This window comes from Marmota flaviventris, chromosome 5, assembly GCF_047511675.1.
Source record: "Marmota flaviventris isolate mMarFla1 chromosome 5, mMarFla1.hap1, whole genome shotgun sequence".
Classification (NCBI taxonomy): domain Eukaryota; kingdom Metazoa; phylum Chordata; class Mammalia; order Rodentia; family Sciuridae; genus Marmota; species Marmota flaviventris.
In genome coordinates, this window is record NC_092502.1 from 39,009,592 (window position 1) to 39,023,920 (window position 14,329).

Below are 14,329 nucleotides of genomic sequence, written 5' to 3' on the forward strand. Positions count from 1 at the left end.
GAGGCCCTACTCCCCTGGCCCTCTTGGGAAGAGGCCTCGTGACAGCCTAACAACACCTCCCCCACCCTGGATATAATAATATATGATGTTGCTTTGCCTCTTATTTCAGTCAATCACAGCAGACAAGGGTTGGGGAGAGATTTTATTACCAACGTATACTGTGACAGTTTGTAGCCAAAAACTGAGGCTGGAGGGGTGGGGACGAGGGCACTGAGTGGTCACAAGGGACTTGTGGGGGCTCACAGCACAGGGGTGACAAGGGACTGAAGAGGGTGGCCTTTAAAGGTGAACTGTGGTTATAGAATGAACTCTTCACCCTGTCCCCAATACCCAAGAACAGCTACCACCTAGGCAGCTGTGGCCCAAGACCTTTCATGAGCCTGACTGTGACCTTCTGTCCTGTTTGAGACCCTCTCACTTTTCTGCAACTCTCCCTCTCATCTGAGTCCCCAGTGCCCTTCCTGGCCTTTGGCCTCTCTGGGAATTGTGAACCAGTGACCTGGTGGGAAAGGAGCTAAAGGTTGGGGGATGGGGGAGACTGGAGATGGGGAGGGACCACCAACAGCATGCAAGAGATGCCCCAGCCTTGGGGGTCAGCACATGCCCACTCGTTCAGAAACCTCCAGGGTCTCACATTCAGAGTCCAGCACGCTTAGGGGTGGGGGTCTCACACACTGATCCTTGCACACACGGAGGGCCACTTAAAAGATTTGCATGCAGTCTTTCCCAGTTCTGGGAATCTGGTCCCACTGGAGACCTCAACATACCTAATCTGGCCATCTCAGGAGCTTGCCTTAGCTCTCAGGGGGCCGGAGGTATGGGTGCTGAGCAGGTCCCCTTGCTAGCCCAGTGTGACCAGGAGGGAACGCAGCTGAGGGCAAGATGGGAGGCAGGGTCTGTGGTCTCAAGGCCACGAGGGAACTAAGTAAAGGGGTTTCATTTGTGTGTTTCGGACAGAATGGGGCTGGGAAGAAGGGGATGAGAAGCCCCTAGAGGCTGCCCACCCCTCAGAGGGCTGTCGCACGCCGAGGGGACACCTTCTAGGGGTCTGGGGGTCAAGAAAGTAGCCTGAGAAGGTCGAAAACCCGGGCGTACAAAACAGGGGCAGCTCACTCAGCCGTGGGTCCTGCCCGCGAGCAGCACCGCGGCCGGCGCACACTCTGCAGCAGCGCGCGGAAGAGGCCAGGCGGGCGTTTGGCGGCGCCATCAGCGGCTGCGGCGCGCACCGAGCCTGCTCGGCCCGGGCCTGCGCGCGCGGCGGGCGGCGGCGCGGGCGCCCCTTGGCGGCCGTGCTCCTCGATTTGTCGCTCCAAATGCTTCTGGATGGCCATGCCCAGCACCTCCACCTCCATAGCGGCGCCGTACACCTCCCACGTCATTCCCTTCTCGTCCCAGCTCACGTCGCGCACTGGTTCCGCCGCCTCTTGGGGAGCCATGGCGGCCGCCAGTGCCGAGCCGGGCCGTACCCGCACTTCGGGGAAGGCAGGGGGCGCGGCAGGGGGAGCGGCGGTCTGAGGCGTCATGGGCCCAGTGGCCACGGAGCGCGTCTCGGCGGCGCCCATCGACACCTGCAGGCCTGCGTCCCGGCGCGAGGGAGGCCTGGGTGTGGGGCTGGGCGCGCGAGGCGCTGCCTGGAAGCTGAAAGCCGGGCCGCCTGCGCCGTCCTGCGGAGACATGGGACTCACGGCCACCGAGACGCAGGCCTGCGCCCCTGCCTGTGTGCCTGCGTCCTCGCGCGGCGGCGGTGGCGGGGCGCTTGCGTCCCACGACGGCGCTTTGGTGAAGTTGTCGCGAGTCCGTGGTCCCGGCTGGGGCGCTGCGGCCTCCGCATGGGGGCTTTTTTCGGCCTCAGTGGCCACCAGGTCTTTCTGGCAGAGGCTGGGGGTCTTAGCGCTGGGGGCGGGCTCTGGCTCCACACCGCTCTCCAAGCTCCCGGGACCACCGCGGGGAGATGGGGCTGAACTGCAGGGTTTGCCATCTGATTGCCTGGAAGAGGAGGACTCGGTCTTCTTCGGAATGGAAAACCCCTTTCCAGAGGATGGGGACTCTGCTTTTCTTGGAGATGCAGAGTCGGCCTGGGACACAGGCTCCACGTTCCCAGACACAATGGGATCTGTTTTTCCTGAGGATCCCGGATCTACTTTCTCAGAGGTCTGTGGCTGCTCCTTTTGCAAAAACAACCCCTCTGCTTTTCCTGATGATGTGGCACACTCTTGCCCAGGGAGCTTTGCTTCTGCCTTGCCCCCAGACTTGGGCTCAACTTTCCCCAAGGCCTTGGTTTCCTTCTTTGTGGAGTTCACAGGATTCCCCTTCTCCAGGGACGGAGGATCCACCTTTCCCTCTGGGATGGCTTCTGCTTTACCACAGTCCATGGGATCTGCTTTCCCAGGGGACACCAGACCTGTTTTGTTATAAGTCATGGGGGACTTTCCTAAAGACATGGAGTCCACTTCTCTAGAGGGGGCAGTTTCTGTCTTTCCCCTGCTCACAGGGTCCACATTGCCTAAAACCAGGGGATCAGCTTTCCTTGAGACTGTAGGACCTGCCTTCTCCAAGGACCATGAATCTCCCTTTTCCTCAGTCACTGCCTCAGCTTTTACTGCAGATGGAGGAACCCCTGTTTCCAAAGACCTGGGGTCCCCTGGACCTAAGGACTCAGGATCTGTCTTGCCTGAAGATTCAGGATTCACTTTTCCAGAAGATGGTATTTTTGTGTTTCTCTCAGTTGTGGGATCCACCCCTCTGGAAGACACCAGGTCTTCTTTTCCTAAAGATACAGTTACTGTCTTTCCCATAGACACATGTTCTGCCTGCCCAGAAGACAAGGGCTCTGGCTTTCCTGAGGACATGGGATCCACCTTTTCCAAGGAAACTGGATCCATCTTGCCTAGAGACACAGGAACAGTACTTTTCACAGATGTGGGATCTATCTTTCCCGAAAACATGGGATCCACTGGGCCAGCAGACACTGTTTTTGTCATTCTCACAGACACAGGATGCCCCTCCCCTGAAGAGGTAGGGTCTGTCTTTGCCAGGAACTGAGGGTCCTCTTTTGCCAAGGACACCATTTCTGCATTTTCCACAGATGCAGGATCTGCCATCCCTGAGCATGTAGGATCCACCCTTCCCAAGGACCCAGGAGTCCCTATTCCAGAGAATACAGGCTCAGTCTTGCCTGATAACCCTGGGGTCAGCTTTCCCAAGAGCCCAGGATCTGACTTTTCTGTGGGTGTGGGATCCGTGCTTCTCAAGGATACATGATTCACCCTGCCTGAGGGCCCAGGATCTATCTTTTCTGTGGATGCAGAGCCCACCTTTTCTGAGGACACAAGGTGCTCTTTTCTATGACACTCAGGCTCCTCCTTTTTGGGGAACATGGGATCCACTTTGCCTGAGGAAACAGGATCCACCTTTCTCAAAGACCCAGGATCCTCCTTTGGGGACACTGTGTCAACCTTGCTGGAGCACATAGGATCTACTTTTCCCAAGGATTCAAGATCCTCCTTTCTTGGAGTCGTGTAATCCATCCTTCCAGGAGGCACAGGATCCCCCTTTCCAGAGGCTGCAGATTCTGCCTTTCCTGTCAACACAGGCTCTGCCTTTCTTGTGGAACCAGCATCTTTCTTTCCTATGGACCCCAAATCTGCCTGCTTTGAAGAATTGAAATCTCTCTTCTCCAGGATCACAGGATTTCTGTTCTCTGAGGATGTGGGATCAGTTTTCAGTGAGGACACAATCTCTGGCTTCCTAGACAAAGTGGTTTCTGGTGTCCCTGAGATCAAGGCTCCATGTATCCCCAATGTCTCCTTGGTGGCTTCCTCTTGGGAAGGGATGCAGGTGGCAGAGGGGCAGGCTAAGTTCCCAGTGGGGTCCTCAGAGCAGGAGGCCCCTTCCCCAGCTCCCCTGGGGCTGCTGTGTCTGGAGTCCATGCCTGGGGTTTGGTCAGGGGTGTGCCTGAGGCATGCAGGACTGGCCTTTTGCTGGGAGGGGCAGCAATCCCTCATGGCCGGGCCCCCAGCACCCAGGCTCCCATCCTGTGGGCAGCAGAAGGGACTGTGGGGGCTGGAGTCTGTCGGAAGCAGCTGGAACCAGGCTGGGTCTTCAGCACTGCCCATCTGCCCTCATAGCCATGCTTGAATGCAGGCTGCTGTCTGGTTCTGAAACAGAGAGAGAGCAGACTCAGACTTAGGGGACAGCATCCATCCAAGCCCCTCCTGCTCACCTTCTTCCTAGCAGCCCAGCTCTTCACAGGGTTCTTTGTCCCTGTCTGGCCCCCTCCTCTTCACAGGGCCTGGGCTAAAAGCATAGGCCCAACCATGTCACTCTCCTGCTTCATCACACCCAGTGGTCCTCTGGATAGGACTTCTTAAAATGGCATTCAAGGCCCTTCACAATTTGGCCACAGCCTGACCTTTCAGTTTCTCCTAATGTCTTCCCACCATGGTCATGCCCACCTCATGCAACCCAGAGGCTATATATTTGTTCTGTAGGCCACAGCTACAAACTCTGAGGCCATAGGGGTCATTTGAGTGAGGGAAGCAAGTTGGGTATGAAACAAGAGGGAGTGGTGGGGACTGTGGCCAAGAGATCATGCCCTGTCTGAAGGGAAAGCCACTACTCCCTGAACCAAGTGCTGTCCTGGAGAAATGAAACCGTAGCACTAGTTCTTCCAGTGTCTTAAGAGAAGTGGGAAAAAACAGACTTTTATGTAAAATATGCTAATTAATTCAGGATTTAAATAAAAACCCAAAACACTATGTGGGCCAAAGAAAACATGTCTGTAGGCCACCGGTTTATGTCTATGTAGGCCCTGCGGAGCTGTGAATGGTTTATAGTCAAGGAAGGGACACAGTCAGATGTGTATGTTTTCAAAGATTCCTCTGGAATGGCGTGGAGGCTGCACTGAAGGAGGAGAGGGACTGGACAGTATCTGTGAGGAGGTCCGTCCTCCACTCATTCCGTCTTTCACTTGAGTGACCCTTAGTTCATTTGTGCCGTCCCTTCTCAGCAACAGACCCTGAGCAGCTGCAATCGTTTTTTGTTGTTTGTTTTTTTTCTGGTACTAGGGATTGACCCAGAGCTGTTTACCACTGAGCCACCTCTCCAGCCCTATAGCAGGTGGTGGCCAGGGTGGCCCACAGGACATTTGTTAGTGTGGTGCTGGGCAGTGACGCTGGGTAGGAGATCTGGGGAAAGAGGGAACTCCGTCTGGATGAGCTGTTTGTGATAGTTGGGGGACATTCAAGAAGAGGGTTTGGCAGGCAACTGGAGCTGTGACCGACTTTGTCCCATTACACACTAGCAGCTAGAGTGAGCAGGACGCATGATTCCCCCCAAAACCTGCTCCAAAACTATCTCCCTAGTGCTCAGGCCAGAATCCTTGACGTTCATACCCCATGTCCTATTTTATTTATTTATTTTTGGTACTGGGGATTGAACTCAGGGGTACTCAACCACTGAGCCACATCCCCAACCCTTTTTATCTTTTATTTTGAGACAGGATCTTACTAAGTTGCTTATTTAGGGTCTTGCTAAGTTGCTAAGACTGGCTTTGAACTAGTGATCCTCCTGCCTCAGCCTCCCAAGTGGCCGGGATTACAGGCATGCGACATGGCACCTGGCCCCCATGTCCTGTTCATCCAGTTTGATCTACTTTCAAGATACATACAGAATCCCAACACTGCCCTAGGCTAAACCCTCACCATCTCTCATCTGGACGACCCTGGCTTTCCTCCTTCTCCCATCCAGTTTATTCTCAACACAGCTGCCAGAGAAGTCAGTAAAACCCAAGGAAGATCATGTCCTTCTGTTCAGAACCAAGCAGTATCTACTTCTCGTGCCAAATAGAAGCAAACTCTCAATAGCTCTTAAGACCCGACATTTTCTGGCTCCATTAACACTTTTGGCCATTTCTCCTACCATTCTCCCTTTTTCGTAGTGCTGTTTCAAGCCCACTGGCTCCCTCACTGCCCCCTGAACACTCTGAACACCCTCCTCCCCAGCCTCAGGGCCCTTGCACTGAAGGTCCTTTGTCTAATGGTCCACTCCCTGAGGCCTTTCCTGGCCCATACTGTATAACACAGCCTCCTCCCCAACCCTGGCTGGCGTTCTCCATCTACCTAGTGCCCCTGAGTTTTTCTCCATGGTACGTGTCATCTGACGTATCACATATATTATTTATTGTTTATGGTGTGTTCCTCTTATTAGAATGCCAGCCCCAGGAGGGTGGGGACTTTGCTGTGCTCAATGATAGATCCCAGAGTCAAGAGCAATGAGTGGCAAGCTCCTCATAAAAGTTACATGAATGACTGATTTTGCTGAGATTTAGATCTAACCGTGCTATTTCTGGCTCAAAATGCTTCCTTTTTTTTTTTTTTTTGGTACCGGGAATTGAACTCAGGGGTGTTTAACCACTGAGCCACATCCCCAGCCCTTTTTTATATTTTATTTGAGACAGGGTCTTGATAAATTGCTGAGGCTGGCTTTGAACTCACGATCCTCCTGCCTCAGCCTCCCAGGTCACTGGGATGACAGGTGTGCTCCACCACATCCTGCTTCTTCTGGTTCTTGATGGGAAGTTAAGTTGGTTATCATCTTTTTTGAAGGACATTTGTCAACTTCTGTCAAAGTTTACAATGTACATAGAATTTGAGCCATCAACCCACCTGTAGGGATGGTCCTGAAGATAGGCTAGAAGATAGACTAATGTGCACCGGGGGCCTGAGCATATGGCTGGCGGTGGAGGAAAACCAGGAAGCAATTCTATGACAAGTGGGACAAACTCAGGGAACACCATGCAGCTACCAGAATATACGTGGGGTGTTGAGGAAAGATGCCACGATAATGTAAAAGAATAAAGACCTAGGGACAGCATAGTTTCTAGACTCTCATGTGTTTAGCCAAGGAAAAGGGCAGACACGTTTCTGGAAGGAATTCCATAAAGCTTTTTAGTGGTGATGGCCTCTTGGAAATGAGAACGGGATGCAACCCCCTGCTGGGGTCCCCTCTTGCCTCTCCAAGAGTTCTGTTTTTGTTCTTCAGGTGCAAACAAATCCTATTCCTTTTACTATTGGAAAAAAAAAAAAGGAGATGACCTTTGTTGTGTTGTACACCCCTTTGAGATTGAATCTGGATCACATGTGCTCACAGCACAGGCACACATTGCTAAACAACAGGGATGTGTTCTGAGAAATGCATTGTTGATGATTTGGTCATTGTGTGAATATTACAGAGTATACTCCATGCGGCCTCTTGATGCAATTAAGAGACACAGTACACTCTAGGTGTATGAAGCTGCTCCTGGTGAAGCATGGCCTACTGTTTCACAGCCAACTTTTGTTTTTTTATAAGCAGAAGGAGCACACTCTAATGATAAAAAATATAGTACAGTAAATACATAAACCAATACCATAGTTGTTTATTATCATAATCAAATATGCACTGTACATGATTATATGTGCTATAATTTTATTCAACTGTCAGCGCAGGTTTATTTACACCAACATCACCACAAATGTGTGCTAAGATGTGATGTCAGACACAATGTCACTAGGCAAAAGGAATTTTCCGGCTTCATCATAATCTTATGGGACCACTGCTGTGTATGTGGTCTGTTGTTGACCAGAATGCCATTATGTGGTAAATGACTGTACCATTTTTAAAAACAAGGGAAAAAAGAAAACTTTAATGCTTCCCTGTTGTCTTTAGGGTCAAGCCTATCTTTAAAGTGTGGTTCTAATCCCCTAGTACCCTCTTACCTGCTAGGATTTATCTTTCATTACCTACTCCCACCCCCCAAAACACATACACACACACACTCACACCACACAGACACACTCATACCACACACACACACATTCACACCACACAGACACACACAAGGTGGCCTCTTTGGGTTCACCCAGGGTGTCACGTCCTGAGCCAGCTCAGCCTCTATACACCTCGGTAGGGGGACTCTTTTGCTCCCTCCTTTCCTTGTTATTTCTTATTAAACCTTCAGGTCTCAGTTTAAATCCTTCACCCTCTAGTGGGCCTTCTCCCCACCCCCCACCCCCAGCGTCCTTTGGATTTCCTGACCTCTTGTTCTTCCGCTGACTAGGCAGGTCACTCTGCATGTATTCATTTACACCTCTAGGTCCCTGACTTGACCTCAGGTTCTTGATGGGGATTCAGTCAGTACTGGTTACCACTGGGTCTCCCAGGCTTTGAGCTTGAGACTTGGCAGGGTGGGAGACATGAACTAAGATGGGGATCCAGGAGAAAGAACAGTTTTTCAGAGGGCACTGGGCTTTAAAGAGTTGAATTGGGGCACCTATGGGACTTATGGAGGGTCATGGAGGAGTCAGATGGGAGTCAGGTCTGAAGCACAGGAGAGGTCTGGCCAGACTCCTTTGGATGTGTTTTTCATCAGCATAAAAGTGAGTTAGAATATCATCGATCCATAGGGATTGATCAGATTTGAGCTGAATAGATGGGGTCCGTCTGCATGGCTTACCTTTTGATAGTGATATGGGTGGAAATAAAAAATATAAGAAAAACAATAGAACAAGGGAGATGATGACAGATTCCCAACATCCTCGGAGTGAGGGAGACGAGGGTGTGGTAGGGACTGTGGCCAATGGAGGGCACTGGTCCCTTCTAAAGGGGCCACTGAACTCAGTTCTGCCAGCTATGGTCAGATCCATCTCTGAGCTCGACATTTACTGGGCACATCTGCAACATCCTAGGCCCTGTTCTTGGTGCTGGAACATAACTGTGGGTGAGGGATGTACAGTCCCTGGTTCCAATGAAGGTAGACCAGGAAGGGGCAGCAAACAAGGAGCAAACAAGTGATATCATTTCAAATACTAGATGCTGTGGAGACAAAGGAGTGGGCAGCCAGTTTGGACACGTGGTCAAGAAAGGCCTCTCTGAGGTTAACATCTGAGCCATTGGGGAAGAAGTCAGAGCGGCGGAGGGGGTAGAGCTGGAAGCAGGGGAAGCGGCAGCAGCCAGCCTTGCAGGGCTTGGGGGAGGAGTGGGGGTTCTCCTAAGGGTACCGGGAACCCCCTGGAGCATTTTAGGCAGGGAAATGAAACTGGCTTCTAGGTGGCCAGGTCTCCTAATTTATTGAGCACAGTCATAATCTAGATTTTCTACATCTTTAACATTGTCTCGTTTTTTAACTATCACACAGGCCAAAACACTTCTGTAGGTCAACTCTGACCCCAAAGTCACTAGCTTGTGACCGCCACTTTATCTGGTCCTGGCAGCTGTGGAGAAGGAGGTTATAAGCCAGAGTGACTGGATGGGCAAGAGAAAGGGCCCAGGTTCTGGAGAGGGCCAAGATGGGCTTGCCATACCCGCCTCACCATACCCGCCTCAGCTTCCTCCTTTGGAAAGCAGGAATTCAGAAGCTACCTGCCAGGTGTATGGGAAGCTCAAGCTACAGCTCCAAGTAGTCAGGAAAGGCTATAAGGGGGTGTTCTGGGTCACTGCCTCATTTCAGCCCAATATCTCGGCCCTGGGGTCTGCACACACTAGCCTAGCCAACAAGTTCCTCCTGGGTGAGCCCTGGGCAAAAAGTCTGGACATCTCACCACTTACCAGCTGTGTGGCCTCAAGCAAGACCCTCTTCCTCCCTGGGACCCTGAAGAAGCCACCCCTTGCTCTCCCAGGGATGTTACGAGAATTAAAGAAGATGAGGGGTGTGTGGGATTCTGCTCCCTTCAGGGCTGGGCTGTGTACATGAAAGGCCTGTTTTTATCTACTCAGCGTGTCAGAGCCCAGCTGTGCTCCCAGGAGGGGGCGGGGGCTGCAGCAGAGATGCAAATCAGCAAAATCTGGTCTTCCCACATGCTTGTTTGACCCACGGGGCTTGAAAAAAAAAAAAGTTAAAAATTAATTTTAAATAAAGGAGCAAGGTGATCAACATTTAAAAATTAGAAGATTCCATGTGAGAATTAGATTTCCAGAATCTCCTGGAAAATTAAATTTTGACAATTTGAGTATGCTTCCTGCATAGCAACAGGGGAGGCACTCTCCAATTAGCTGCAATCCTCACTTCTCCCTAGGGTGTCCTGGACACTGAGGCTGACTGTTGCTACTGATCACTAAATTCATGCTGTTGTTTTTTTATAACTCACCTTTCATGTATGTTACCCTCCTGACCTATGGCCACCAAAGTTTTGACCCCCGCACTGGATGCCAGTAAAGGCAGGAAGTGACCTCGCACAAGTCAGGCAGACCTTGCATACCTGTCAGGTAGGTGCTATCGTCCTGTTTTTCAGAGAAGTAAGCTGAGGTTCTGAGAAGTAGGCATGGCCCAGCTGGTATGATGTCCCTCTGGCAAGCCTTCCTGGAAAAGGCTGGATTCCCAGTTCCCTGCTCAAAGTTTTGTCTCTAAAATAGGATGGGGGGTGGGGCTTTCAGGGTAGAAACAGAGAGCCTGGCCAGGGTGAGAGACCCAGCTTAGCCATTAACTTGCTCTATGTCTTTGAATGAGTTTTTGTACTCTCTGGGCCTCTATTTCCCAGTCTGAATGGGGCTCAAAGATCAATGCAAGAAGCTCTGCTGCTCCCAGTTCTTCTGGGCCCCTCCTGGCTCTGAAGGAATCTTCAGTATTCTCCAGTCACTAATTCAAGAGGCAGCCTAGGCCTGGGGATCCACCTCCTCCCCACTTCTTCCCTCTAGAACCCAACACCACCACTTTCCTACTTTATGCTCAGCCTTGGGTCCAGAACTCTCAGGCCCAGTTCATCATCTGGACCCCACAACAAATGCATGGGGGGACAGACATTATCACCCCATTCCACAGATGAGGACACTGAAGTCAGAAGGAGAAGTGACTCGACTGAGGGCACACATTGGGGGGAAGGAGGCTATCGTTCAAAGCCAGTTCTGTCTGAGGCCAAAGCCTGGGTTCTTCCCAATCATATCAGCCAGGATCGGGGACACTAATGCTTGGCTCTTAAAACCCTTTTGTGTTCCTTGGGACCAGGCCAAGGCTCCTCTGGATCCTGTGGATCTCACAGCAACTGTACAATGGAGCATGCAGTAGAGGAAGCAAGAATGTCCCTGCATACATACACCCACCTGCGGGAACATGCACACCCGATGAACAGATGATCTGCACACTTGGGCATAAACAGGTGAGTGTGACCCAATTGAGGAAGAAGGCTGAAATGACTGTGTAGGAGTATAGGCTGGCTCACCTGGTGTGCAAAGGAGTGAGCAAACTGCCTGTGGAGATTTGTACAAGCTTAGGCCAATCTGGAGCTAGGACTTGGCTCCTGAGGTATGCTGAAGCAAATCTTGGTGTGCGTACATATAACCCATATGTGCAGAATGGCCTGTGTGTTTGCACATCATGGGGGCCTGTTGGACCCTGTGGGTATGCACATATGGCCATATGGCCTCATGGTCTTACTCACGGGAGACTGGTCTGGGTTTGTGCACAGGCACTTGTGTTCCACTCAAAGGCATAGCAGCCCCATTGAATGCCCAGAGACCTGGCTAGCCTGTTCCTTTCTCTCCAGGATTTCTTTGCAGTCTGGAGCCATCCCTACACCCCCAATCAGGACCAGAGCTGCCAGGTACCTGCAAACATCTCCTCCCATAGTAACAAGACCGACAAAAGCTTGTGTACCTGTGAGTATGGTCTGCAGCCCCTTGTCCACTAGTCCCTTTAGAACAGCAAAGCCTCCTGCCTGGGGCTCTCAGGGAGAAGGAATCTACTAAAGGGACTTTCCCCCCTAGAAACAGCCTCCATGCATCCATCCATCCATAGGAGAGCAAGAATGGGCATTTAGGGGCATGCTAGTTTGGGTGGGGTAAGCAACAAGCTAAGACACAGCAAGTCTGTGTGTGGAATGATAGGGAGTGTGCTCACAAGGGTGACCGTCTATTCCAGGTTCTGGGGGTACAGGAGGGACACCATGAGCAGGTGTGAACAGGCACAATCAGACCACAGTAGGGAGACTGGGAGTGTGTTGTGATCAGGGCATTGTCGAGTTGAGTATGCTGTGATCTGTGATGGCTAATGTGAGTGCTTAACTGTGCCTGAGTGTATACTCAAAGCTCCCACTCGGTGAATTGGGTGGGTACACAGGTGGCTGTGTGTATGAGTCTGATGGAATGACCAAGGGCCACAGCGGGTGTGTGTTGGACCTGTGGCCTGGCCCAAGGATGAGGTGATCTCCAACGCAGTGTGTGACCGTGTCCCAGAGTGTGTGCCACACTGGGTGTGCAACGGCGAGTGTGCTCAGTGGTGCTAGTGGAGCCTCTCAAGCACCGCGGAGCTCACTCTGGGGAGGAGATGAATCAACGCGGGCGGACCCCCTCCCCCCGGTGGCGGGAAGCGCCCCCTCCCGCACTGCCGTGCGGAACAAAGCAGCTAGCAGCGTCCAGGCCGGACGCGGGGACCCAGTCCTACACGCACCGCGGCCAGGCCCGCAGGGCCCCTCGGGGGTTCGGGCCGAGGATGCCGGACCCGCCCCCGCCCCGCCCCAGTGAGGAGCCTGGAAACAGACACCTGCCGCCCCCAGCCGCGCGAACACACAACCCGCCCCTCGCCTTGCGCGGTGCCAGAGGCCCCAGCGGAGGGGCTTTGAGGACCCTGGACAGCGGCTGCAGAGCTGCCGCCAGCGAACCAGAGGGGTCAAAGCCGCGCTCCTGGAGGGAACCGCAGGTGCGGGCGCTGCGCTTACCCGCGGGGCCGATGCTCCGGCTCTTCGGCGCGCCACGTTCTGGCTCCCGCCGCTGCCGCCGCCCAAACGGCCTCGGCTGCCTCGGGCCGGGCTGGCGGGTGGACCCGCGGACTCCTCGCAGCCGTCCCCCGAGCCGGTCCGCGCTCCCGCCCCGCGCCCCGCCCCGGGCATGCGCGCTGGCCGACTCGCGGCCTTGGAACCCGGGAGGGGGCGGTGCCGGCGGGGAAACGAGAGCTGGGTGGAGGGAGGGGCGCCCCTCGCCTGCCGCCCCTCACCGTCGGCCCGGTCTTCCAGAGTGCCCCGCCCTTCTCCTCCGGGTTCCCATTTCACAGACCCGGAGACTGAGGGGCGGAGAGGCTGCCCATTTGCTGCGCGCCAGCAGAAGGCGGGGCATGTTGCTTCTCAAATCTCAATAAACGCATCCCCGCGAACGCTCTGTAGTTTCACCGAGGAGGGAATTGCTGCTCCGAGAGCTGCAGCCACTGGTCCGAGGACCTGCGGCGCCTGCATGGGGACCCAGGTCGTCGGGATCTCCAAGCTCCCTCGAAGAGGAAATTTCCCGCCTCCCCCTCGGCCGCACATCCGGCCTTCTCTGCCCCCGCCCCCGCCCCGCCCCCGGCCCTTTGTCTCGCCGCTGCCCACGCTCCTGTGGGTGGAGGGGACGCCAGCGGTGGTGGTGCTGGAGAGGAGCCTTTCGTTCTCCCTCTGCCGTCCTCCCCAAACAGGGTGTCCGCCCACTCTCCGGTCTGTGTAAGCTGGGTTTTCCTCCCCCTGGATACTCCTGAGCAAGTCATTTCACCCCCTTTGAGCCTCAGTCTCCTGATCTGGAAAATGGGGCTAACATTAATCACCTCAGTAGTTTTGGAAGGCCGAAGGCGCCCGAAGTAGGAGTTCAGGGACTTCAAGTTGAATCTGAATTGCCAAAGACATGAGGATTCGCTGCTCTCCTCCTCCACGTTTCCTGGCAGAGAAGTGGTCCCCTCTTTCAATTTCCCCGAAGAGAAAATAACTGTAATTGTCCTGGAGGTGATAAAACCCTCTCTTGCCTGTACTATGAAACCATCTACTAAAAATAGTAACAATTAATGTAAATGAAACTCTTAGTTAGGCACAAACACAAACACTGTACTAAGATTTTGTTTACAGGTTTCATCTAATTTCCATTTACAATCATTCAGGAGAAAGATTAATGTATTATATCCCCATTTTCAGATAAGAAAACAGATACAGATAAGTGCCTTGTTTGTGGTCACACAATTAATAGTGGGACTGGCATTACAAATTTATGCAATTTAACTCCAGCAACCTCACGTTTCACTGTTTTAGCATTCTCCCTTATCCGGTGAACCATAAGTAACTGTGACCTTAAAAGAATTTTTATTTTTAAAATCCGATGGCAAATGAAGAAAATCCATTAAACTGGCATCTTCAGCCTGGAGCCCAGGAAAGGGAGAAAACGGCGAAGTGCCAGACCAATTTTCAGCACCACGGACAGCACACACAAAGCCGGGATGCTTCCTTGTATTCCTAGTCCTAAAAATTATTCACTCACTGGTACAAGGGCACCCTTCTGCATCCGTCATTTCATTCCCTCCAGTCCTTCAAGGCAAATATTATCGACTCCATGGTGAAGATAAACACAT

At 52.8% G+C, this 14,329-nt stretch overlaps 1 protein-coding gene across 1 annotated transcript; it reads right to left on the reverse strand.

The window, feature by feature from the left end:
* Positions 1 to 140: 140 nt before the first annotated feature.
* On the reverse strand, positions 141 to 12,766 carry Gprin1 (G protein regulated inducer of neurite outgrowth 1). The gene is made up of 2 exons (XM_027940996.2): positions 12,687 to 12,766; positions 141 to 4,157 (listed from the first exon to the last, which is right to left on the reverse strand). Exon 2 carries the CDS (start codon positions 4,113 to 4,115, stop codon positions 1,110 to 1,112), a length of 3,006 nt encoding a protein of 1,001 aa, XP_027796797.2. The 5' UTR covers positions 4,116 to 4,157; positions 12,687 to 12,766; the 3' UTR covers positions 141 to 1,109.
* Positions 12,767 to 14,329: the final 1,563 nt, after the last annotated feature.